This window comes from Nelumbo nucifera, chromosome 5 (assembly GCF_055504915.1).
Source record: "Nelumbo nucifera cultivar China Antique chromosome 5, China Antique-T2T, whole genome shotgun sequence".
Lineage (NCBI taxonomy): Eukaryota > Viridiplantae > Streptophyta > Magnoliopsida > Proteales > Nelumbonaceae > Nelumbo > Nelumbo nucifera.
Window position 1 is genome coordinate 52,242,966 of NC_142653.1, and position 26,833 is coordinate 52,269,798.

Consider the following 26,833-nt stretch of genomic DNA (forward strand, 5'->3'; position numbering starts at 1 on the left):
AGAGACCAAATTCAAATCAGATTTGAATCTGGTAACCTCCTGATAAGATCAGGAGTAAGCTAACTCTATCTGGGAAAAGGATTAAGATTATCCCCTATCCAAATACTGATTTGGATTGGGATAACTCCTAATTAGGAGATTTCTTAATCAAGAAGAAAAGAGAGGAGAATTTCGAATGTACCAAGAGGGAGAGAAATCAGATTTCGATCCAAGGGGTTTTGGTAAGCAAGAAGGGTTCCTGCGATTTGAGATTAGATCTCATACTCTCCAGAAAAGAAAACAGTTCAGCCTTTTCGTTTCTGGAGATCTCCTCCTGCCGCCGCCATCTGCATTGTTGCAAGATTCGATCTTTGCAGAAAAGAAAGTCAAGAAACCAGTTCTTGACATCAGTCTTGCAAGAAAGACTGAAAGAATTCAGTGTTTAGTACATCCAGGGGATTCTTGTGAAGGATCCAGTGTGTAGGACGCACCCTGCTGGTTCTGTTCCATCAACAGCTGTGTCATCTTCAGCGGGGACAGATCTTGGAGCATTCTTTGGGCGTGAACACCAACTTTGGGAGATACTGCTTCTCCGGATCAGGTATAATCCTCCCATTTATCTTTTGGTACAGATCTGGTTTGATTAGGGTTCAAGTAGATCCTTGAATATTGTATTCTAAATTCAGGGAATATGATTCCCAGTTGGGAGAAGGTAGGAAATTTTTGAAATTCGCCCCACCCATTCCGCAACCTTTATGGCGTCCATTAGATGGATCCTACCATTCTTTCAGTGGTATCAGAGCCACAGGTTCGAATCTTGAACCAAAAGAAAATCAGATCTGACCCTGCGCAGATGGATAGAAGGTGTTCTTTCAAGATTTGCGCAGATTGTCTTCTTTTTTTTCAAGAAACTGTTTCTTGTTAAGGGCGATTGATCTGAAATTAATTTCTATTTAATCCAAAATTTATTTGGAATTGTTCTTTATTTATTTTGATTTAATGGACTGTTCAAACCTGGAGATCGCAGTGCAGTTTTAGCGCGGATGGTCTGCGCACCCTTTTTCTTTTCTATTTATTTATTTCATTCAATTCGGTCTGTAAATAATTTTTTTTTATTTTTTAGACTGAATGTATAGGATTTGATCAAGAATGTAATTAATAGAAATAGGATTTCTGTTATTTTTCTTGATTAAAGAAGATGGAAGAAGATGGCGGCGCAGGAGATTTGCAGATGGAGAAATCGTATTCTGCGATTTGCAGTTTATGAAACTGCAACCCTTGTGATTAACCTCTGTTTTGCAGGTGGTGCGAACAGTCCATAATTGTTTTGTGTTTGCTAGAAATCAAAACTATTAATTTCAGATCATTCAATAATTAATTCTTGAATTGAAAATCAGTTTTGGACCATTTCGGACTAGATTGGACCAAAACTGTTTGGACCGAATCTGGGTTTCGAAAGGGGCTGTTCTCAGTCCAATTGTCTCACACTTTTGTTCCAAATCTGATGTTCAATTACAGGGATTAATTCGGCCCACCTGTAAAGCCCAGTTTTAAAGGGTTAAAACTGCAAAAGCCCATTATTGTGAGATAAGCTGTATGGGCCGAACTGCTATCTGCGATTCAGCCCATACACCTAGTGGACATTAATCGTTAATGACTTGGTTTTTAAATGGGCCGTTGAATGGGCTTTACAGCAATTAATTGATTGGATCAATTCCTCCTTTACATGTGATGTTTGGATGTTTGATGTGCTGCGACCATGGGCCATAAGTACTTGGCCCGTGATGACTCGTTAGTGGCTCTTGCGCACACCATGGCTGAATGCACATCATTGCCATGGTGTCCCTGAAGGTCATTGGATGACCCCCTCTTTGCCTGGTGGGCCCCACAACCCTGAAAAGGGATGCGTACGGAACCCCTAGCCGATTAAGGCCCACCAGAAATCTGACTTTATGAAAGTCAGTGGGAGCCACTTTGGTTTGACCTAAATTAGAACTAGGCCGTGATTTTGTTCCCTCCAGCAAATATGAATGCAAGTGATAGGGAGATCCATATGATGGACTCTCTAAAGGCCTTCCGTCATTAGCACAATGATGGGTCCATCAGTAATGAGGAAACGCACCATAAAATTGGGCTATCCATTTGCTGTTGGATCTGTTAGAGTGTTTCATAAGATGATAGGGGCGTCATAGACCGATGTGGGAGGGGCTTCACCAGAAAATGGGAACTCTCTCACGGTACCTTGGCGTAACCTGAATATGATGGGTGTGCACTCACTGACAGAAGGGTTTACCTGAAAACGGCTCTGAACCTTGTCTGACAGAGGCCAAAGGGAAACTCATTTGATGAGTGGATATGATCCATCACAGAAAGGTGGTGGGGTTATGCAGCTGAAACAGTTGGCTTCACACACCGCATGTGATTTCCCACATTTCCAGAGACATTTCGTCGTCTCCGTCACAGAGATAGGAGGGAAATCTCAGAGATGAACAAAATGGGAATGGAACATAGATTAAAAGCCATATCTATGTAGGTAAACATGAATCAAACTAAGGTTGTGGACTAATGATTTTGCTGTTTTATCAGAAAATGGCAAACGGTCAATTTGCAAAGCTTCTTGACGATAACAAGCTTAAGGGCCCAAACTATGCCGACTGGTACAGAAATCTTATGCTGGTCCTAACTTCTGAAAAGTTAGACAAGGTAGTGAAAAATCCTGCCCCGGAACGTCCGGGTGATAGGGCTTCTGAGGCCCGTAGGAGGGACTACCAAGATTGGGAGGATAAGAACTCCCTAGCCCGCTGCTTTGTCATTGCCTCATTAGACAACTCAATACAGAGGCAGTTCGATCAGATCGAACTTGCCAAGGACATATTGGACAGTCTAAGGACAATGTATGAGGAGCAGAACCGTTCTACTCGACAGAAGGTCCTGAAATTGTTCATGACCGCGCAGATGACCAAAGGGCAGAAAGTTCATGACCATTGTCTTCGGATGATGGGATACATCAACGAACTTGAAGCTCTTGGATCCGGGCTAGATCTTGGCACGCAAGTGGATGCCATCCTAAATTCTTTGCCCTCTTCCTTCAATGCGTTCACTATGAACTACAATATGAATAAGCTGAATGTCAGCGTCCAGGAACTCAGCAATATGTTGCAGAGGGCCGAGGATTTACTCAAGAAGGATGAGCCTGTGGTTATGCTTGCTGAAGCTAACAAATCGGGCAAGAGAAAGAGAAAGGCAAAGAAGCCCCAGAAGAAGACTACCAAACCCAAGAAGCAGAAGAAGAACAAGGCATCTGATGTCTGTCACTTCTGCAAGCAGACCGGCCACTGGAAGAGGAACTGTCCTACCTACCTGGAATTTAAGAAAGGTAATATCGAAACTTGTGTCATAGAAACTAATATGTTAGTTACTTCTGTGTCCTGGTGTGTTGACTCCGGGGCTTCAACTCATGCGTGTAACTCACTGCAGGGGTTCAAAGTTAGCAGAAGGCTGAGTGAAGGTGAAGTGACACTGTTCTTGGGAACAACTGCAAGTGTTGCAGCTGCGGCAATAGGAACCGTAGAATTAGTTTTTAAAGAAGGAGTCCTTGTACTTAAAGATTGTCTTTATGTACAGAACTTGAGAAGGAATTTAATTTCTGTTTCAAAATTGTGTGCTGATGGATATACTGTTTATTTTAGTAATATGATTACTGTTAAACGGAATAATAAATTCATCGCATGCGGGGAGCTAGAGAACGGTCTCTATGTTCTGCATCCTTCTTTGGAAACTAACTTAACCGAAACTACGTCGGTCGAAAATCCCAAGAAAAGGACTCGTGATACAGTAAATCTCACGTGCCTCTGGCATTACCGACTTGGCCACATCGGTGTCGACCGAATCACAAGACTGGTAAAGGATGGTCCTTTGGATTTTCTAACCGTAGAAAATCTTCCCACTTGTGAACCTTGCCTCCAAGGTAAGATGACTAAGCGGCCATTTGACGGTAAGCCTGAAAGATGTGCAGGCACACTTGACCTAATACATACTGATGTATGTGGTCCCCTGAGTGTTAGGACACGGAATCAACACGTGTACTTCATCACCTTTACAGATGATTTTTCACGATATGGTTACGTGTACCTAATGAGACATAAGTCTGAATCATTTGAAAAGTTCAAAGAGTTCAGACAGGAAGTCCAGAAACAGTTAGAGAGAGAAATTAAGGCCCTTCGATCAGATCGAGGTGGCGAGTATCTCTCTTACGAATTCAGGGACTACTTAAAGGCCAATGGGATAGTGTCACAACTAGCTCCTCCTGCTACACCTCAACTCAACGGTGTTTCAGAGAGGAGAAATAGGACCTTATTAGACATGGTCCGGTCACTTCTCGTACGCTCAGAATTACCCACATCCTTTTGGGGATACGCATTAGAGACTGCTATCTACGTGCTGAATAGGGTTCCAACCAAATCTGTTCCGAAAACTCCATATGAGCTTTGGACCGGAAGGAAGCCAAGTGTGCGACACTTGAAGATTTGGGGTTGTCCTGCACACGTTAAAAGAACAAGTGCGGACAAGTTGGAATCTAAAACCAGCCGTTGCCTGTTTATAGGCTACCCAAAGGATTCGGTGGGTTATCTATTCTATGACCCAAGTGAGCAGAAAGTGTTCTGCAGTCGAAACGCCCGATTCTTAGAATCCGATTACATCCTGGACACCCATCGTCAGGAAATAGTTCTTGATGAGGAGAGCTCAGGAGCAGTGGGAGATGACCCACAAGTTCCAGGTAATGACCAACCTAGAAGGTCCACCCGGGTATCCAGACCACCAGTCCGATATGGTTATGACCAGGATAGTTACCTGGTGGAAGCCTTGACTAGTGAAGAGGATCCCGTGTCTTACGCGGAAGCTATGTTAGACATAGACTCCCAGAAGTGGGTGGAGGCCATGAGAGCCGAGATGGATTCAATGGAGACCAATGGAGTCTGGACTCTAGTGGATCCGCCCTCCGGGGTAAAAGCAATTGGTTGCAAATGGATCTACAAGAGGAAGAAGGGCCCCGATGGCAGGATTGAGACCTTTAAAGCTCGTTTGGTGGCGAAAGGGTATACTCAGAAAGAAGGCATCGACTATGAGGAAACCTTTTCACCGGTGGCCATGCTTAAATCCATTAGGATCCTGCTAGCTGTAGCAGCGTACCATGATTACGAGATTTGGCAAATGGATGTCAAAACAGCGTTCCTGAATGGAGATCTTAGTGAAGATATCTACATGCAGCAGCCGCAAGGCTTCATTGCTGCTGGTCAGGAACACATGGTATGTAAACTTAATAGATCCATATATGGACTTAAGCAGGCTTCTAGGAGTTGGAACATCCGTTTTGATTCTGCAGTCAAAACGTTTGACTTTGAGCAGAATCCGGATGAGCCCTGTGTTTACAGGAAATCCAGTGGGGATAAGATCACCTTTTTGGTCTTGTACGTGGACGATATCCTACTCATTGGGAATGATGTAGGAATGTTGACTTCGGTCAAGGTATGGCTATCACAGCAGTTCTCCATGAAAGATCTTGGAGAAGCTTCATACATACTGGGTCTTCGACTCTATAGAGATAGATCGAAGCGGATAATTGGATTGTCCCAGGCTGCTTACATTGACAAAATTGTCAAAAGATACAGCATGGAAAACTCCAAGAAAGGAAACGTTCCTTTCAGGCACGGAGTCACTCTCTCCAAGAAGATGTCTCCCAAGACTTCTGAGGAGATTGAGAGCATGAGAGACGTTCCCTATGCCTCAGCTGTGGGGAGCATCATGTATGCCATGTTGTGCACTCGCCCGGACATAGCTCAGGCGGTGAGTGTGGTAAGCAGATTCCAGGCAAACCCAGGACAGGAGCATTGGACTGCTGTGAAGAACATACTCAAATACCTTCGAAGGACGAAAGAGTTTTGTCTGGTATTCGATGGTAGTTCACTGCAAGTTCTAGGGTATACCGATGCCGATTTCCAGTCGGATCCAGATGATAGAAAGTCTACATCTGGGTATGTTTTCACGATAGGATCGTGTGCTGTTTGCTGGAAAAGCAGCAAACAGGGGTCCACTGCAGACTCCAGAACCGAGGCCGAGTACATTGCCGCAAGTGAAGCTGCCAAGGAAGCCGTGTGGATGAAGAAATTCATACACGAATTGGGAGCGATTCCATCCAGCACATCACCCATCCCGTTGTTGTGTGACAACAATGGAGCGATCGCCCAGGCTAAAGAGCCTCGGGCCCACTCGAAGTCAAAGCACATCGAGAGGAAGTACCATGTACTGCGGGAGATCGTTGGTAGAGGGGACGTCCTAATTCAAAAGGTAGCATCAGCGGATAATGTGGCAGACCCATTGACTAAGCCACTGACACAGAAGGTGTTTGAGAAACACGTGGAAAGTATGGGACTCCGGCTTGTACCAGATTGGACCTAAGTGCAAGTGGGAGCTGTTAGACAGTTTTGTATGCCCTTAGCTTCAATCATTTTGATGTACTTTTGTTATTTAGTGGAAATAAATAAAGTGCATGTTTGATTCATGTTGTTTGGTTTAATTCTGTGTAAAACCCTAAAACTGGACATTTGTAGAGACTCATGTTAGTTTTAAATGTTCACAGCCGTTGGATAAGTCTGGGGAGATTTATCCTGCCAAGGCTGATACTGGTGTGCCACCAAGTGTTGGGATGGCCTGTCTCAGCCATCAGGGTAAGACCCGAGGCACATACAGCATGGGATTACTTGAATCCTTGAACCGGACCAGATTTCCAGTCTTGCCCTGGACCTTGGAGATAGATGGGCAAAACTGGAAAGTTACACCTGACCCCTAGACTCGATTATGACACTTCACTAGGTGCTGGATCAGGCTGCCTTTGATATGCCAATCAGTGAGATCCTTAGTGGGGATCAAAACCTGGGTATGTTGGGGCAGTTTGAGAATTCATCTGAGTGGGTGGTCATAGTGACAGAATCAGCCACTTTGTCGGACAAAGGGTAATGATCGGGAATGCACTCTCTCTGATGGAAACCAAACTGCCGGCAGTTGATTTCAATCGTTGGAATTTTGTTTTTGCAAAATTAATATATTTACATATATATGTACGGTTTCAAAATGTTTGCAAATGGTTTTAATTCCCGGGATCCATGTGAGAGGAGAGTGCGGCACTGTTCCTTGCAGCCGAGGGAGAGGTCCTCTCTTGTCGGGCAGTGCTTGATCATTAAGGGCTGAGAGGTTAAGTGTAAGACCATTTAGGACAATACCTGATGGGCTAATCTTGCACCTGCCCACAGTCCCTGGGTTTTTATAAGATGGCTTGGCCCAGGGACCACTTAATGTAAGTGTTGGGCCCATAGGGTTCATACGATGGACTCAAGGGGTTCATTGAGTTTTTCAGTGAGTTTGGCTGGGCCTTCTATTAAAGGCTGGGCCGAACCCATGTGGCTGGTGTGTAGATCAATGCTTGGGTCCCACGCCATACAAAGAAGCCCAACTGGGCAGCAGATTGGAAACTAATTAAACACTGAATACTTAATGGGCCAAAAGCCCATTTCGAAGTGGGCTGATATGATCACCCATCAATGGGGCGAATTTGAGATTGAAGTTAGCAAAAAGGATTGGGCTCTTAGCCTTATCCACTCTTAGAGACCAAATTCAAATCAGATTTGAATCTGGTAACCTCCTGATAAGATCAGGAGTAAGCTAACTCTATCTGGGAAAAGGATTAAGATTATCCCCTATCCAAATACTGATTTGGATTGGGATAACTCCTAATTAGGAGATTTCTTAATCAAGAAGAAAAGAGAGGAGAATTTCGAATGTACCAAGAGGGAGAGAAATCAGATTTCGATCCAAGGGGTTTTGGTAAGCAAGAAGGGTTCCTGCGATTTGAGATTAGATCTCATACTCTCCAGAAAAGAAAACAGTTCAGCCTTTTCGTTTCTGGAGATCTCCTCCTGCCGCCGCCATCTGCATTGTTGCAAGATTCGATCTTTGCAGAAAAGAAAGTCAAGAAACCAGTTCTTGACATCAGTCTTGCAAGAAAGACTGAAAGAATTCAGTGTTTAGTACATCCAGGGGATTCTTGTGAAGGATCCAGTGTGTAGGACGCACCCTGCTGGTTCTGTTCCATCCACAGCTGTGTCATCTTCAGCGGGGACAGATCTTGGAGCATTCTTTGGGCGTGAACACCAACTTTGGGAGATACTGCTTCTCCGGATCAGGTATAATCCTCCCATTTATCTTTTGGTACAGATCTGGTTTGATTAGGGTTCAAGTAGATCCTTGAATATTGTATTCTAAATTCAGGGAATATGATTCCCAGTTGGGAGAAGGTAGGAAATTTTTGAAATTCGCCCCACCCATTCCGCAACCTTTATGGCGTCCATTAGATGGATCCTACCATTCTTTCACCATATACTTCTCACCCATCTCATATCAAAACCTTGTACTTTTGACCCTTGTAACAAAACCACCTCCGGCTTTTCTCTTTTAATCACTTCCTTAATTATTCTTCTTTTATTTGCACTACCCAAACCTCTAACATTCCAACTCATAACCTTCATCTTCAAATCAGCTTCTTTTCCCCCCTCTAGCTTATCCTTCCTATTTCCTACCTTTTCTACTAAAGCTTTTCTCTCCCATCTCCTTGTCCTTCCACCTGCCTCTTCTTTCTTTTTCCTTTGAGCTCACTAACCTCCTCTTCCTTCTTTTGCTTTTTTTCTACGGGTAAGTTTGAGACTCTCAGACCTAATCTCTCTGCCCATTTCCTCAGAGAAAGATCCTCATCTGACTCAGAGTCCTCTGAAATCACCTGCTTTTCTAGCTGCCCTTCTTCTTTCCCTACTTCTTTTCTCCTTCCTATCACTTTCTTTGTTATCATCTCTCCTTTCTCTCCTTCCTTTTCCTTTTGTCCCTCTAAATCTCCCTCCCCCTTGCTGCTAGCTCCTCTCTCATTAGCAATCACGGTATTCAAAGGCTTATTCAGAAGTTGATGGGAATCAGAAACTCCTGCACAGGCACTAGAGAAACCATTAGTCGCCAAAATAGAATTCACAACAGTACCTTGAAGATTTGGGTTGATGAAAGAGAGGTTCGAGGGCAGATCCTTATCAATCATCCTCAAACCCTCCGCAGTAGATGTTCCAAGTTGGGTTTCTACAGGTGCAGTGTTGACAGTTTGAGCTGTTGATGGTGCCTCGACCCTTGTTGGTGTCTCTGCGTTCAACCTTTGGCTATTCTCCCCGTTCGTAATGTCCAACCCCTGTGATTGCCGCTGGTTTTGGTCGGCTCCCCCCCTTTCTGAGTTCGTGTCGTCCTCCTGGCCAGAACAGACCTGCGCTGCTAAGATTTTGCTATCCATCTTGCTCTGAGATCGTCGCTCATCTAACTGGAGATTGAAGAAAAGATGCAGAACACAGTCCTCCATTTCCAGCACTGCATCAGCCTGCTGTTCAACCACACTTCCTATGCTGTTTGACTCGTCGAAGCTTGAAAAGTACTCTTCTTCTTCTGAACCGCACCAATCCATGTCACTGTCTTCTTTTCGCCCCTGCCTGGAAAATCTTGGGTTTGGATGCCCCACCGAGCCATTAGATCTGGGCATCCAATTCAGTTCGACCCCTTTCATGCCTGTGATGGCCCTTCCAATGGTTGGGGACGAAGATAGACCACCACTTTGGTCTCTCAATGACTCAACCCTCAACCTCACGTGATTACTAACTCTATGACCCGGTTGATCGGACCAAGCCCCGGTTTGGTCCATCGACTCCTTCCTCTCGTCCGCGTGTTCTTGGGAACATACATGTCTCTTCTCCTTCTCAGGTGGGCCTCGCACACCCCACAACTTTCCTCCCGACTTTAGGACTTCCTTATAGGAGTAAAACCCCGCCTTGCTACAAGGGTTATTTGAACAAAACTCTCTTTCTGAGAAAAAGCTCGCCCTCTTCTTTAAGTATGACTCACTCTTCTTTACCACACCCTCCACCTGTTTGCTTACATGTCCTCGTTCTCTTTCCCTAATGCCCCCACATGTCACTCACCCAGCCAAAGTATGGGTAGCGTCGGAAATGGTTCCATGGAACTCTTTCAGCAAAGATTTCAATCGACCGCGGAACTCTTTCCGGCTTGACACCCGCTACTCTTAATCGAGCAGCTCTGAGATCCAATTTTTTGAAGGAGACAAGCACCCTTCCCATGGTGATCGCCACCTTTTCGAGGAAGGATTTCTGCCACAGATTGAATGACAGTCCAAGCAGTTTCACTTGAAAGAAACCATCTACAAGATCCACTGAGTTGCAGGAGGGCCACCAGCTTTCGACCAATATCAGCCCTTCTTTCGTTTCTACAGTCGTAGACTCCAACTGTGCATTTCCCGCATCTAGCACTGCCTTCTTATCAGAAAAAGGGATTAGAATAGCCGTCTGTTCCAGGCCTAGTTTTTCTGTCACCTCCTCCAAGATCAGCTTCCAATCCTTCACTACATTCTTCGCTGATAAAATTAGCTTTCACTCCCAGTCACCTTTTTCCCCTTCGACCAAAATCTTTGGTATAGGCGCAGAGCGAACAACTGACGTAGCTCCATTATTTTCTTCCTTTTCTTCTGTCCCCGCTTTCTCCAATATTTCCCTTCAGACTTTCAAGTCCTCTTTCCTTCCCAGAGTATTTTCCTTCACTACAGGCTTCTTAGATTGTTCTGTCACAGCCTTGGTCCAAATTCTTACCACAAACTGGTGAATCTCGTTTGCTACCTTTATCCAACCCTCCAGCCTTTTTCCTTCTGGTATGATGATTATTTGTTTTTTCTTTTCTTCAAATCTTTCTTCTAACATCACAAACCACCCTTTGGAATTTCTCCTTCGTTCTGCAGCATACTCTTTCCTTGAAGTTCTGAAAGTATCTTTCCACTCCACAGACCAACTAACATTGACTGCACCATCGAGAAAGCTTTGAAACCACACCAGAGCTTCTCCGACCAGAAACACCATCCTTCTTGATCTTTCTCTAATCTTCACCGTCAACTCCTTCTGATGAAACATTTCTTCCAGTATCAGTTCTTTACTCTCCACCTTGATAGATCTTCTCCAGCTCCTTGCCGGTGCAAAAGCCTCTGCCATTTTTCTCCTTCCCTGTGCTCTGCGATGATTAGGTGCAAAAGCCTCCGTGAGTTTGTCACTTGTTTAAACAAGGTAACCCTCACTTTTATGTTGTCAATTATCTCTTCCAAAGTTCTAATTTTTTCCAGCAAAAATTCTGTTAATTCTTTCCTCCCACACTCCCAAGCAACAGTTGCCTTAGTAGCTCTCCACATTATTCTCCCTCCTTTTGTTGCCTTAAGAAGTTAGGATCGGAAATGTCCATCACCTCTTGGGGAGGATCCCACCTTACAAAGGAAAAGAGTTCAATAGAAAGCTTGAATTTTTGGCAGGATAGTCTTGCTCCATATTTCTTTCACCGGGAGAACCACCCCTTGGGAGCTAGCAGATGCAAGATGTCTGAAGAAAGAGGAGCAAGAGAAATTGCCTCCATATTGATCTAATAGATTTACTCCACTATGATAATGAGAAGACAAACCGGCCAGATCTGAATGGGGAAAGTCAACAAATTTGTGTGTGTGTGTGTGTAAGGACTACTCTTCAATCACCCAAAACTAGGGTTTCATAGGACCCGACAGGATGGGAGAAGGAGAGAAAGTTCAACTGCTCCTACTAGAGGTTTCAGAACTTTGTCCAACATAAACCACCCTTAATAGAAATCAAAGAGCTCCCTTTTGATCCCCAAGCGCCAGCTTCAAAGTGTCTCTAGTACCTGTAACAAGATTTCTTCAGTTATCTAGGGTTTTTGGGAAAAAACTCCAAGAACCTGCCTTGGGCTTCAACTAAGGATGAAAGTCTCCACAAAACCTCTCCAAAAACCCTCCTAATGGGGCTACATAAGTTGCTAATTGATCAGCCGATCAATTCTCCATACACACTGCGTATGGGCTAAGAAAGGAGAAAGATGTTGAAGGTGAGAACCCTCTTTGATACCTTGTGAAACACACATGTAATAATCTGAAATAAAGAAAAGAAAAACAGAAGAGAAGAAGAAGATTGAAGAAGATGGGAGAGAGAAAAGTAAAGGAGGAAGAAGATGGAAGAAGGGGAAGAAGAAGAGTGAGAGTTCAAAACCTCTCTTCAGCCCCTAATGATCTCTTTTATTCTTTTGTTGTAAAAATAAAGACAATTACATGAGTGCCCTTAGTAAGGCATCCATCACTAAAGACAATAATCAAAACAATAAAAAAGAAAAAATAGGCCCATAACTAAGGCCTACCTACTAACACAAGGTCATAAACGTAACCTAAGGAAAAATAAAGAAACTAAGGCCCATTCAGCCAATTCTCACTACAGATCAAGGCATACCTCTTGGAGGTCTATTAACACCATTCTTCCCTCTTTCTTGCATTTTATCAGGTATGACCTCTGTTATAGGTATTCAACTGAAATTCTGGGATTATATTTGGGTGGGGGATGTGCCTTTGAAAGAACAATTTCCTTCTATGTATTCCTTATCCTTGTTCAGACAAGAGCTGGTGCCTACTTTTCTGGTTCCTTCTGAATCTAGTTATGGGTCTGATTGAAATCTAGGCCTTAGAAGGGGTCTTCGGGATTCGGAAGTCAATGACTTATTGGCTTTACTAGAGCTTTTGAATGGGGTGGTTTTGAATTCCTTGAAGGAAGATGGAAGAATGTGGACTATGAATTCCTCTGGTGTTTGTTCCTGTGCTTCCTTTTTTAGAGCTCTCATTCAGTCTTCCAACGGTCTTGGAGAATCTTTTACTGTCTTAGATGTCTTGGGTGAGCTGATTCCTCCTAGGGTTGGCACCTTTTGTTGGGAAGCTGTTCTAGAAAGATGCAATACTTGTGATATGCTCCAAAAGAAAGGACCCTCATGGTGTTTATCCCCAAACTGGTGCATTCTGTGTAAAGCCAATGGTGAGAGCTGCTACCACTTATTAATCTCTTGCCCTTTTGTGTTGGATATTTGGGTTTGGTTTCTCTCCTTGGTTTTCTGCAGCCGGACTCCACCAAGCATATGCGACTTGTTTGCTTCTTTTTTCAGGTGGCCTAAGAAGAGGGGCAAAGTTCTTTGGAGATGTGGTAGGGCTTCCATTTGTTGGACAGTTTGGAAAGAAAGGAATGCAAGTATCTTCTCTGAAAAGGAAAGGAGTAAAGAAGCCATCATTGAAGCAGTGAACGTTAGAGTGGTCCAGTGGGAAAAATCACTGGATCTGTTTGATCATATATATACAGGCCTGATGCTCACTAATTGGAAAGAAGTTGCACTTTCAGCACCAGTCAGGATGATAGCCAGTCCTGTTTGGTCTGCACCTGCTTCATAAAACTGAACTTTGATGGTAGTAGTGAGGGCAATTCGGGGCCCTCAGGTGTAGGAGGAACCTTTGAGATGAAGAGGGAAAAGTAGTTGCGATGTATTCTGGTCCTATTGGGGTTGCTGACTCTCTTAGAGCCGAGGTCATGGCGGTGTTAGAAGGGGTAAAGGAGTCCGAGGAGTTGAATATTCAAAAGGTAATTGTAGAAGGAGATTTGAAACTGGTGATGGGATGGCTGCAAAAGGAGAATAGTGAACTCTGGAAATTTGCTAATGAAAAAAGAGAGTTTGACTGGGTAACTTGGGGAATAGAGATTCAGTTTCATTGGGTGAAAAGACCTGCAAATTCCTTTGCAGATACTCTGGCTAAACAAGGGGTGGGATGGGGGAACATTTGTTTTGGGCAGTGCTTTTACTGTTTTGTCGGCTTTCTTGGTGAGGGTTAAGAGTTTTTATCTCTCCCCGTTGTTTCCTTTGTAAGTTATATTTCTTTTTTTTAATAAAATTTTCTGTTATTGATAAAAGAAATGGTCTATGACAGCAGGTGTTTCTGATTCCCTAAGCTCCGTTCTTAAAACTAGGTCCTATGTGATTCCCCCTTCATTTATGTATTTATATTTAATTATGAAGGGGTTATAAATTCTAGGGTAAGAGGCTAAGAGGAAAGTCTCCCCACCAATGGTCCTTCCAGCATTTCACCTTAGATCTATCTAGAGACTAAATCATAGTTGATGGATATCTAAGGGTACTACTTGTGGTATTTCCTGGACCCCACCTATTAGAGTCTGACTTATATTTGCTTCTTATTACTAAATGCTACAATGTCCCACTTCCAAATCCATTTGCCTAGTAATGTCCTATTCTTATCTTTTAATCTCCCAACCCCTAAGCTTCCCTGCTCTTTTATTCTACTTACCTGTTATGGACGCCTTCCTCGGGAAGACGTACCATCGCCGCCGGAAGCAACAGGCATCTGACCCACCGCCAGCAGCAGCAGTGATTCAGTGATGCTCATCCTACCCAGTTCGGCAACAACAGCCTTATCTAGATTAGATTAGCTCATTTTGCTTGTTCTTATCTTATTGTTCTTATCTCTTATCTTATCTTGTTAGTAGCTTATCAGATTAGGATTAGCTTATCTTATCCTTAGCAAGATAGAACTGGAAGTCTCCCTATCCAGCAAGGAGATTCCCTTTGATTAGGACTCTTGTAATCTCCTATTTAAGGAGACCCCATTATTGAATGAGATATCGAATATTCAGTTGAAGAAGTGAGTTAGGAGAGTTGGTGATCTCTTGAACAAATCACCAGAGGCGCCAAGATAGGTTCATCAAGAGCAGGAAGGAACAAGGGAAAACAGGAGGTTTTCCCCGTGGACCGACCCGTGACGAGATCCTATTCCCGGGCCCTCAACAACTTTGTATCAGAGCAAGGCGTCATGGGTGATCTGGAGCAGCTACCATCCAGGGTCCACGACCTCGAGCACCAACTCGTGGAGACCAGCTCCGAAATCTGTGAGATCAAAGACGAAGTGAGGGAGCTTCAATGCCTGATGGAGCTATTCCTTTCTAGTAGGGAAGGGAACTCTGAAGGAGGGACAGCCGCCAATGGCCGCCGACCAGATCTGGCAAGCAGCAGTCCGTTAGCCAAAGAACCGCAGTCGTCCCCAAGTATAGCAGGCTGGAATTCCCGTCGTACAACGGCAACGGAGACCCCTTAGGCTGGCTGTATCGCTGCGAGCAATTTTTTCGGAACCAACGGACAGATGACCGGGATAAGGTAAGTCTAGCCGCCTTTCACTTAACAGAGGAAGCACAACTTTGGTTTTATCGGTTAGAGCAAGAAGAACCCAGGCTTAGTTGGCCCCAGTTTAAGTCCTATTGCCTTCTTAGGTTCGGACCCTCACTGACCAGCAACCCACTGTGTGAGCTGATTAACCTTAAACAGACCGGCACAGTGGCTGAATATCAGCGACAGTTCCAAACCCTCCTCGCGAGGGCATCCTCCGTGCGACCCGACCAGCAAGTGGATATGTTCACGGCAGGGCTATCAGAACCCCTGCGGGTGGATGTCGAGATGCAGAATCCCCCAAATTTGGTCACAACCATGAACTTAGCCCGCGCGTTCGAGCGCAAGCTGCAGCTCAGCCGCGGAACTTTTAATGTGGGTCGGCCACCAAACTCATGGGTACCCCCAAGATCAGCAACAACGACTCCCTCTTCTGCTACCAACCGAGAACTGAAATCTCCCACCACCACCGCCTCTAGACCAATGACGAGTACAGGTAGCAACATGGCCGCTCCACCCATTAAGCGTCTGACCAGGGCAGAAATGGCAGAACGCCGAACAAGAGGCCAATGTTTCAACTGTGATGACCTCTACTCGGCAGGACATAGATGCAAGAGGCTTTTTTGCCTCCTCATCGATGAACAAGAGGAGGAGGAAGAAGAACCAGTCATATTCGAGCCAGAGATCTCTCTCCATGCGATCACTGGCATTAAAACTTCTCAGACCATGCAGTTACAGGCACAAATAGCAGGTCAACCGGTGCGCATTCTCGTCGATTCAGGGAGTACACACAACTTCATAAGTGAACATGCCGCCCTTCAGTTGAAACTGCCAATGGAGCTTCGACCGCGACTACAGGTAGCCATTGCAAATGGTGAGAGAGTTCACAGTCCAGGAATTTGTAAGGACGTGCCGGTACAGGTCAATTCTGAACTGTTTCTTGCTGATTTATTTGTACTTTCATTGGATGGGTTCGATATTGTTCTAGGGGTCAAGTGGTTAATAACCCTAGGCCCGATTTTGTGGGACTTCAGCGCACTCACCATGACCTTCCACCTAAATGGAAAGCAAGTTTCATGGCACAGTTGCAGGGTTAAAGAAAGGACACCACAGGTCCATGCACTTCAGACAGAACAGGCAGCCATGGAAAAACTTCTCGCCTAGTTTTCAGATCTGTTCTAGGAACCCAAGGGCCTCCCCCCTCCCCGAGCTTGCGACCATCGTATTCCTTTGGTGGCGGGTTCAGCACCAGTCGTTGTCCGGCCTTATCGCTACCCTCACTTACAGAAGGACGAGATAGAGAAACAATGTACAGAGATGCTGAACCAAGGAATCATATGCAAAAGTCACTCCCCCTTCTCTTCGCCAGTTCTGTTGGTGGCGAAGCAAGATGGAACGTGGAGGTTTTGTGTTGACTATAGAGAACTCAATGACCGGACGATCAAAGATAAGTTCCCTATTCCCGTTGTGGACGAACTGCTGGACGAGTTGCATGGTGCCCAGTATTTCTCTAAGTTGGACCGGATACTTCCAAGTTCGCATGGCTCCCGGTGACGTGAAGAAGACTGCTTTTCGCACCCACCATCGAATTTTTAGTCATGCCATTCAGACTCTCCAACGCTCCATCTACATTTCAGTCACTAATGAACGAGGTATTCCAGCCCCATCTGCGCAAATTTGTTTTAGTTTTCTTTGATGATATCCTCGTTTACAGCAATTCATGGGTAGAGCATGTCCACCATCTGAGGACCGTTTTCGATCTCCTACGCCAACACAAATTATTCCTGAAACGGTCCAAGTGCTCCTTTGGGGAGCGACAGGTTCTTTATCTCGGCCACGTCATCCATGGGCAGGGTGTGACAATTGATAGTTCCAAGATTCAGGCTATAAAAGAATAACCCAAACCTCAATCAGCCAAGGCCTTACGCGGGTTCCTCGGTTTAATGGGTTACTACCGCAAATTTGTACAGAACTATGGAGTGTTGGCCGCCCCGTTAACCAACCTGTTGAAAAAAAATTCCTTCCGGTGGGACGACGCAGCAGATGAAGCTTTCCTGACACTGAGAAATGCCCTGTCTTCCACCCCTGTCTTGCAATTACCTAATTTTGCCCTCGAATTTACAGTCGAGTGCGATGCTTCCGGAGTGGGTATTGGGGCCGTATTACAGCAGCAAGGGCACCCGATTGCTTTCTTCAGCCGTAGACTGGCCGACTGGCACCTGAAGCTTCTAGCTTATGAGCACGAACTAATTGGCCTAGCTCGAGCCGTCCAGCACTGGAGGCCATATTTGTGGGGGTGGTCATTCGTCGTCAAAATTGATCATTACAGCCTCAAATACCTGTTAGAGCAGCGTCTCACCACTTCCCCTCAGCAGCATTGGGTTAGCAAACTGCTCGGGTTTGACTTCCGGGTGGAATATAAGGCGGGGTCCTCAAATCGCGCAGCTGATGCCTTGTCTAGGCAAGATGAAGACGCGATGGTTTTGTGTAGCATTTCCCAACCTCGGATCTCTCTGTTTGATGACATTAAGAAGGCAGCACCACAGTCCTCGGAATGGTTGCTCTTGCTACAGAAGATCCAGTTCGGCACCGCCGACCTGAATTGGTCACTTCAAGACGGGTTGGTACTGTATAAGGGACGAGTCCATTTTCCACCAGACTGCCCGTTGATCCCCACCATCATCACCAGCATCCATACGTCCACCCACGAGGGCATTCAAAAAACACTACATCGCGTCCGGACTGATTTCCATTGGCGAGGTATGAAGACTCCTATTCGAGATTTTGTCCAGAATTACTCCACATGCCAACAGCACAAATGGGAAAACCTACACCCGGCAGACCTCCTTCAGCCCCTTTCCATCCCGACACAGATCTGGGCCGACATATCCATGGACTTCATTGAGGGACTACCCAAGGTAGGTGGCAAATCAGTTCTCTTCGTGGTAGTCGACCGCTTCTCTAAATACACCCACTTCATTCCTCTATCACACTCGTACAGTGCCTCTTCGGTTGCCCTCGCCTTCTTTACACATGTCTTTTGCTTACATGGGTTACCTGAATCCATAGTCAGCGATAGAGACCCGATTGTCACTAGTGCCTTCTGGAAAGAGTTATTCCGGCTACAAGGCACCACCCTGGCCTACTCATCAACTTACCAGCCACAAACCGACGGTCAGATGGAAGTGGTTAACCGCACAATCGAGATGTATCTCCGCTGTTTCGTAGGCGATCAACCACAACGGTGGGTGGATTGGCTCCCTTGGGCCGAGTACTGCTACAACACAGCCTACCATTCTTCCCTCGGCATGACTCCCTTTTGCGTCATTTATGGCAAGGATCCTCCCCGCTTGCTGTCCTACGAGCCGGGTTCTACTCGTTTGGAAGCAATTGATCACTCCTTACAAGAACACGACGCCCTCCTAGCCGACGTCTGCCTTCGCTTACAGCAGGCCCAGCTCCGCATGAAGCTCCACTACGACAAGCACCACCAGGAACTGTCATTCGATCCAGGACAATTTGTTTGGTTGAAACTCCAGCCCTACCGGCAATGCTTCTTGCGCCACAAGGCTGCCCCGAAGCTGGCCCCTAAGTTCTATGGGCCCTACAAGGTTCTACGACGGATTGGCAGTGTGGCCTACCAGCTGGAATTGCCTGAGACCTGCCGGATTCATGATGTCTTCCACATCTCCTTGCTGAAGCCATTTATGGGTGTTCCCCGAACCAAGTTCCCTCCCTGCCACCCTTGAAAGATGGCAAGCTGGTCCCCCAACCTAAAGCTTGTTAGACAGTTTATGTATGCCCTTAGCTTCAATCTGATTTGATGTACTTTTGTTATTTAGTGGAAATAAATAAAGTGCATGTTTGATTCATGTTGTTTGGTTTAATTCTGTGTAAAACCCTAAAACTGGACATTTATAGAGATTCATGTTAGTTTTAAATGTTCACAGCCGTTGGACAAGTCTGGGGAGATTTATCCTGCCAAGGCTGATGCTGGTGTGCCACCAAGTGTTGGGATGGCCTGTCTCAGCCACCAGGGTAAGACCCGAGGCACATGCAGTATGGGATTACTTGAATCCTTGAACTGGACCAGATTTCCAGTCTTGCCCTGGACCTTGGAGATAGATGGGCAAAACTGGAAAGTTGCACCTGACCCCTAGACTCGATTATGACACTTCACTAGGTGCTGGATCAGGCTGCCTTTGATATGCCAATCATTGAGATCCTTAGCGGGGATCAAAACCTGGGTATGTTGGGGCAGTTTGAGAATTCATCTGAGTGGGTGATCATAGTGACAGAATCAGCCACTTTGTCGGACAAAGGGTAATGATCGGGAATGCACTCTCTGATGGAAACCAAACTGCCGGCAGTTGATTTCAATCGTTGGAATTTTGTTTTGCAAAATTAACATACTTATATTTATATGTACGGTTTCAAATTGTTTGCAAATGGTTTTAATTCCCGGGATCCATGTGAGAGGGAAGTGCGGCACTGTTCCTTGCAGCGGAGGGAGAGGTCCTCTCTTGTTGGGCAGTGCTTGATCATTAAGGGCTGAGAGGTTAAGTGTAAGACCATTTAGGATAATACCTGATGGGCTAATCTTGCACCTGCCCACAGTCCCTGGGTTTTTATAAGATGGCTTGGCCCAGGGACCACTTAATGTAAGTGTTGGGCCCATAGGGTCCATATGATGGACTCAAGGGGTTCATTGAGTTTTTCAGTGAATTCGGCTGGGCCTTGTATTAAAGGCCAGGCCGAACCCATGTGGCTGGTGTGTAGATCAATGCTTGGGTCCCACGCCATACAAAGAAGCCCAACTGGGCAGCAGATTGGAAAGTAATTAGACATTGAACACTTAATGGGCAAAAAGCCCATTTCGAGGTGGGCTAATATGATCACCCATCCATGGGGCGAATTTGAGATTGAAGTGAAAGAATGGTAGGATTCATCTAATGGACGCCATAAAGGTTGCGGAATGGGCGGGGGAATTTCAAAAATTTCCTACCTTCTCCCAACTGGGAATCATATTCCCTAAATTTAGAATACAATATTCAAGGATCTACTTGAACCCTAATCAAACCAGATCTGTACCAAAAGATAAATGGGAGGATTATACCTGATCCGGAGAAGCAATATCTCCCAAAGTTGGTGTTTACGCCCAAAGAATGCTCCAAAATCTGTCCCTGCTGAAGATGACACAGCTGTGGATGGAACAGAACCAGCAGGGTGCGTCCTACACACTGGATCCTTCACAAGAATCCCCTGGATGTACTAAACACTGATTCTTTCAGTCTTTCTTGCAAGACTGATGTCAAGAACTGGTTTCTTGACTTCTTTTCTACAAAGATCGAATCTTGCAATATTGCAGATGGCGGCGGCAGGAGGAGATCTCCAGAAAACGAAAAAGGCTGAACTGTTTTTCTTTTCTGGAGAGTATGAGATCTAATCTCAAATCGCAGGAACCCTTCTTAAGATCTTGCTTGGTTCGAAATCTGATATTTCTTCCTCTTAGTTGGTTCGAAATCTCCTCCTTAGGAGTTATCCCAATCCAAATCAGTATTTGGATAGGGGATGATCTTAATCCCTTTCCCAGATAGAGTTAGCTTACTCCTGATCTTATCAGGAGGTTACTAGATTCAAATCTGATTTGAATTTGGTCTCTAAGAGTGGATAGAGCTAAGAGTCCAATCCTTTTACTAACTTCAATCTAAAATTCGCCCCCTGGATGGGTGATCATATCAGCCCACCTCGAAATGGGCTTTTGGCCCATTAAGTGTTCAGTGTTTAATTAGCTTCCAACTTGCTGCCCAGTTGGGCTTCTTTGTATGGCGTGGGACCCAAGCATTGATCTACACACCAGCCACATGGGTTCGGCCTGGCCTTTAATACAAGGCCCAGCCGAATTCACTGAAAAACTCAATGAACCCCTTGAGTCCATCGTATGGACCCTATGGGCCCAACACTTACATTAAGTGGTCCCTGGGCCAAGCCATCTTATAAAAACCCAGGGACTGTGGGCAGTTGCAAGATTAGCCCATCAGGTATTATCCTAAATGGTCTTACACTTAACCTCTCAGCCCTTAATGATCAAGCACTGCCCGACAAGAGAAGACCTCTCCCTCGGCTGCAAGGAACAGTGCCGCACTCTCCTCTCACATGGATCCCGGGAATTAAAACCATTTGCAAACATTTTGAAACCGTACATATATATGTAAATATATTAATTTTGCAAAACAAAATTCCAACGATTGAAATCAACTGCCGGCAGTTTGGTTTCCATCAGAGAGAGTGCATTCCCGATCATTACCCTTTGTCCGACAAAGTGGCTGATTCTGTCACTATGACCACCCACTCAGATGAATTCTCAAACTGCCCCAACATACCCAGGTTTTGATCCCTACTAAGGATCTCACTGATTGGCATATCAAAGGCAGCCTGATCCAGCACCTAGTGAAGTGTCATAATCGAGTCTAGGGGTCAGGTGTAACTTTCCAGTTTTGCCCATCTATCTCCAAGGTCCAGGGCAAGACTGGAAATCTGGCCCGGTTCAAGGATTCAAGTAATCCCATACTGCATGTGCCTCGGGTCTTACCCTGATGGCTGAGACAGGCCATCCCAACACTTGGTGGCACACCAGCATCAGCCCTGGCAGGATAAATCCCCCCAGACTTATCCAACGGCTGTGAACATTTAAAACTAACATGAATCTCTATAAATGTCCAGTTTTAGGGTTTTACACAGAATTAAACCAAACAACATGAATCAAACATGCACTTTATTTATTTCCACTAAATAACAAAAGTACATCAAATTAGATTGAAGCTAAGGGCATACATAAATTGTCTAACATGAAGTTAGTAAAAGGATTGGGCCTTTAGCCTTGTCCACTCTTAGAGACCAAATTCAAATTAGATTTGAATCTGGTAACCTCCTGATAAGATCAGGAGTAACCTAACTCTATCTGCAGATAGGATTAAGATAATCCCCTATCCAAATACTGATTTGGATTGGGATGACTCCTGATTTAGGAGGTTTCTTAATCAAGAAGAAAGGAGGAGAAAAACTACCCAATAGAGAGAGAAACACAACAGATTTCGAACCAAGAAAAATTGCAAGAAAGGTTCCTGCGAATTGAGATCAGATCTCATATACTCCAGAAAAGAAGAAACAGTTCAGCCTTTTCGTTTTTGGAGTTCTCCTCCTGCCGCCGCCATCTGCCTTTGCAAGATTAGATCTTTGCAGAAAAAGAAAGTCAAGAAATCTGTTCTTGACATCAGTCTTGCAAGAAAGACTGAAAAGGATTCAGTGTTTAGTACTTCCAGAGGATTCTTGTGAAGGATCCAGTGTGTAGGACGCACCCTGCTGGTTCTGTTCCATCCACAGCTGTGTCATCTTCAGCAGGAACGGATCTTGGTGCATTCTTTGGGCGTGAACACCAACTTTGGGAGATACTGCTTCTCCGGATCAGGTATATTCCTCCCATTTTTTTTGGTACAGATCTGGTTTGATTATGGTTCAAGTAGGATCCTTGAATATTGTATTCTAAATTTAGGGAATATGATTCCCAGTTGGGAGAAGGTAGGAAAATTTTTGAAATTCGCCCACCCATTCCGCAACCTTTATGGCGTCCATTAGATGGATCCTACCATTCTTTCAAAGCTGTCACCCGCTCTCGTTTCAATCGTTGAATCCTTGAAGTCTTGGTGGAATGGTGTAATTTACCATCAACAGAAGCCACATGGATCCCATTGGCAGAGTTCTAAGCCACATATCCAGAGTTCGAGCTTGAGGACAAGCTCGTAGTCCAGGAGGGGAGTAATGTTATGGACGCCTTCCTCGGGAAGACGTACCATTGCCGCCGGCAGCAACAGGCACCTGACCCACCGCCAGCAGCAGCAGTGATTCAGTGATGCTCATCCTACCCAGTTCGGCAACAGCAGCCTTATCTAGATTAGATTAGCTCATTTTGCTTGTTCTTATCTTATTGTTCTTATCTCTTATCTTATCTTGTTAGTAGCTTATCAGATTGGGATTAACTTATCTTATCCTTAGCAAGATAGAACTGGAAGTCTCCCTATCCAGCAAGGAGACTCCCTTTGATTAGGACTCTTGTAATCTCCTATTTAAGGAGACCCCATTATTGAATGAGATATCGAATATTCAGTTGAAGAAGTGAGTTAGGAGAGTTGGTGATCTCTTGAACAAATCACTAGAGGCGCCATGATAGGTTCATCAAGAGCAGGAAGGAACAAGGGAAAACTGGAGGTTTTCCCCGTGGACCGACCCGTGACGAGATCCTATTCCCGGGCCCTCAACATTACCACTTTCTAATTAACCTTATTTGTATCATTTTTATTTTTATTTTATTTTCAAATTTCAATTGTCAATCTAGTCCTGTTTTGAAGAACTTTTTTTTTTCTCTTACCAACCTATCTGCATTATCCTGTATTTTGATTTAAAAGTGAGACTGGACAGATTTCACCACCATGTGCAATTGTATGTTGCATCCGTTTCCCATGGAGGACTTGTTTGCTGTAATTTTTTTTTTTCATTTTTTCACCTTTTCCATTCTATTGCCTCAGATTTTCAGATCATGAAGTTTTCAAAGATCCATGGCACCCAGCCACTTGCTAAAGAAAGTTCAATGAGTAACATCTTAAAATTATAAAATAATAATTTGACAGTGTTAAATGAGAATGTCACTAAAATGTCCTACTTATTTCACACATCTCAGTCTCATTTCTTTGGAATTTATATGCACAAGATTTTAGTGCCTGTTTGTAAAATACAATATTGTAGAAGTCCAAATTTTAGGAGGTCCAAACTGTCATTTGTTGGTGGAGGATAGATTTGATTTAAATATTCTGCCATTGTTGATCCTTAATCATGCATATAGACTCTGGCTTGATTTGCATTTATACTTCTGTGCAGATATGGGAGGACATTCTAGGATTTGAGAATGCTGAGTTCTATATCAAAAGGTGGCCTCAATTGTATGGTGTGAGTTTTGGAGATATACTGATTTCATTCCCTGATGCAGTACCATGTGGAGTTAAGGTTGCTGCAAGTGGTGGGAAGATTGTATTAAATCCAAATGATGATTATGTCCTAGAAGAAGGTGATGAGGTCCTTGTTATAGCAGAGGATGATGATACTTACAGTCCAGGCTCTTTACCTGAGGTTGCCTTCTTTCCTTCTTAATGTGCATATGATGTCAATCGCTAATCTTAGTTACAGAATGCAGAAAACTTATGTAGTTTAGATTCAGTAAATACAAAACAAAAGACTATGGTCCAAATATATGCATTCACTTCTGCATTGACTGCCTTCACTTTCTACTGCCATACAAGATTATTTTTATTGCTACTTTTAAATTTTTGACATGTATTTGTGGCGTGGTTGGTACAGAAATAGTTAATGTGCAAACTTGATCAAAGAGAGGTTGGTCACAGTTTGAACATCCACCATTACCAATGTTTATGTTTTATGGTGTAGCACCATAAGTTAGTTTTTTAATGGTCATTTATGTGTTAGATCTTGTTTGATAACCAGTGTTTTAAAAGTGAGAAGCACAACTAAAGCACAAGGGGTTCCTAGAGCATAAGCTGCAGGGCGCACGGTGAGTGAAGCATGAGCTTGAAAAAACTAGATGCCACTTTTGAAAAAGAAAGAACAAAAATAAAAACATAAGATACAAGAATATGCAAATTTAAATTCTAAAAGAAATAAAATATTTGAAGAAAACCTATAAGCTCAATGCTTTAGGGTATCATGTTCTTAATATACAATAGTTGTATTCTTGCAGTTCAAGTCCTACATAGGACAAATTTTTTTTTTTCTTTTGATGAACAAAAGTAGTTTTATTAAATCAAATATCAAAAATACAATCAGCCTAGCAGGAGGCACGAGATGTTACCCCTCTAGGACTGAACCATATACACCAAAACTGCCCAGGCCTGAGACACAATTACAAAGTAGCCCAAAATAGATCTCCCCTTGACACCCCTTGCTTGGCCAAAGAATCAGCCATTGCATTTGCTGATTTTCTGACCCTCTAAAACCTGACAGTCATATTCCTTGTCAACCATTTAACTTTCTTTAACAGATCCCTGTAGCCCCAACAGGCTGTTTCTGGGCTAACTAGCCAGCCTACTACTACCTTGGAATCCCCTTCTACTAGCAGATTGGTCACTCCAATTTGACTAGCCATCTGTATACCTTGTACTGCTGCTAGTAGCTCTGCCCTTACTGAATCACTTTCACCCACTGGTCCTGAAATAGAGACAACATATTGCTGTCTTTGTCTCTCAGAATCCCACCTATTCCCGATCGCCCTGGGTTACCTTGGAAGCTACCATCAAGATTCAATTTTACCACACCATCCGGTGGGGGAATCCATTTAGCTTGTGATTTGATCTTGGTGGAGACTGTAGCAGCCACTGCAGCCCAATTTCTCCTCAAGTCATCAAAGGTGTAATCTGCCAACAAGTGTGAAGATTTTAACCATGAGATAGTCCTTGTCGATATGGATTCCTTGATTTCAGCAAGGCTTCTTTCCTGTTCTTGAAATATTCTAGCATTTCTCTCCTCCCATACAGTCCACAATGTAGCGGCTCTGATACATTTCCACATTAGCTTCCCTCTTTTTGTCAATCTCCCAAAGGCAGCCGGAGTGAACAGCAGCTTTACTTCAGAGGGCAAATTCCACCTGCACCCAAATAAAGAAACGACCCATTTCCAAATATTGGTAGCGAAGGAGCATGATATCAGCAAATGGTTACAGTCCTCACCCCTCACTTTACACAGAGAGCACTAATTAGGGGACAAGCACATAAAAGGTTTCTTCTTTTGCAAGTTTTCCATAGTATTGATCTTACCATAATAAGCTTCCCAACAGAACACAACTATTTTGGGGGGAATTGGTCTTGACCATACCTCTTTAACAGGGAAGAGCTGAGAGGAGGGGTTAGAGCAAAGGGCTTTAAAGAAAGAAACACAAGTGAATGAGCCGACTGAAGTTAGGGACTAGACTCTTCTATCCGGGTTAGGGGGGTCCAAACACACCGAATCTAGAAGCAACAACAGCTCTGAAACACACAGAGATTCTTCATCCCTTAACCGTCTTCGAAACCCAAAATCCCAATTTAAGGCCAAAGGGCAAACCCGGGGGGGGGGGGGAAGGAACCAAGAAATGGGTTTCATTTTAAAGAGGGAGATGGAATAGAGAGAAGGGAAACGGTCTTTTAGGGCTTGAGAGCTCACCCAAGTATCTTCCCAAAAAAGAATGGAGTTTCCAGAGCAAGCATCATACCTTACATAACTGAGGAACTTAGGGAGAATGCTAGGGATAACCTTCCAAGGTGTTGTGAGCAAAGCCCTTCGGGATACTCCCACATCCCAACCTGATTCGGAACAACCATGGATACTTTTCACTACTTCATGCCACAACCTTTCCCTCTCCACGGGCCACCTCCAAAGCCACTTACCTAAAAGAGCCTCATTCTTGCTCACCACATTCCCTAATCCTAGACCTCCTTCCTTGCTCCGACACACCACCTCCCACCTAATCAAGTGATATTTTTTCTCTTCACCAGGTTCCCATAAGAAATCCCTCATTAGTTTTTCCAACCTCTTTGCCTCCCTTCTAGGAATTCTAAAGACTGACAAGAAGTATAAAGGC

The 26,833-nt window shown here is 44.4% G+C and overlaps 1 protein-coding gene across 2 annotated transcripts in view; it reads left to right on the forward strand.

Annotated features, from left to right (window-relative positions):
- The window catches only part of LOC104596711 (ion channel protein), a 79,646-nt gene that overhangs the window by 16,037 nt on the left and 36,776 nt on the right, over positions 1 to 26,833 (forward strand). For both annotated transcript variants that reach the window (XM_010257969.3, XM_088887906.1), the window contains exon 7: positions 24,085 to 24,333. In XM_010257969.3, coding sequence (XP_010256271.1) covers positions 24,085 to 24,333 — 249 coding nt within the window. The remainder of the gene's footprint in view (positions 1 to 24,084; positions 24,334 to 26,833) is intronic.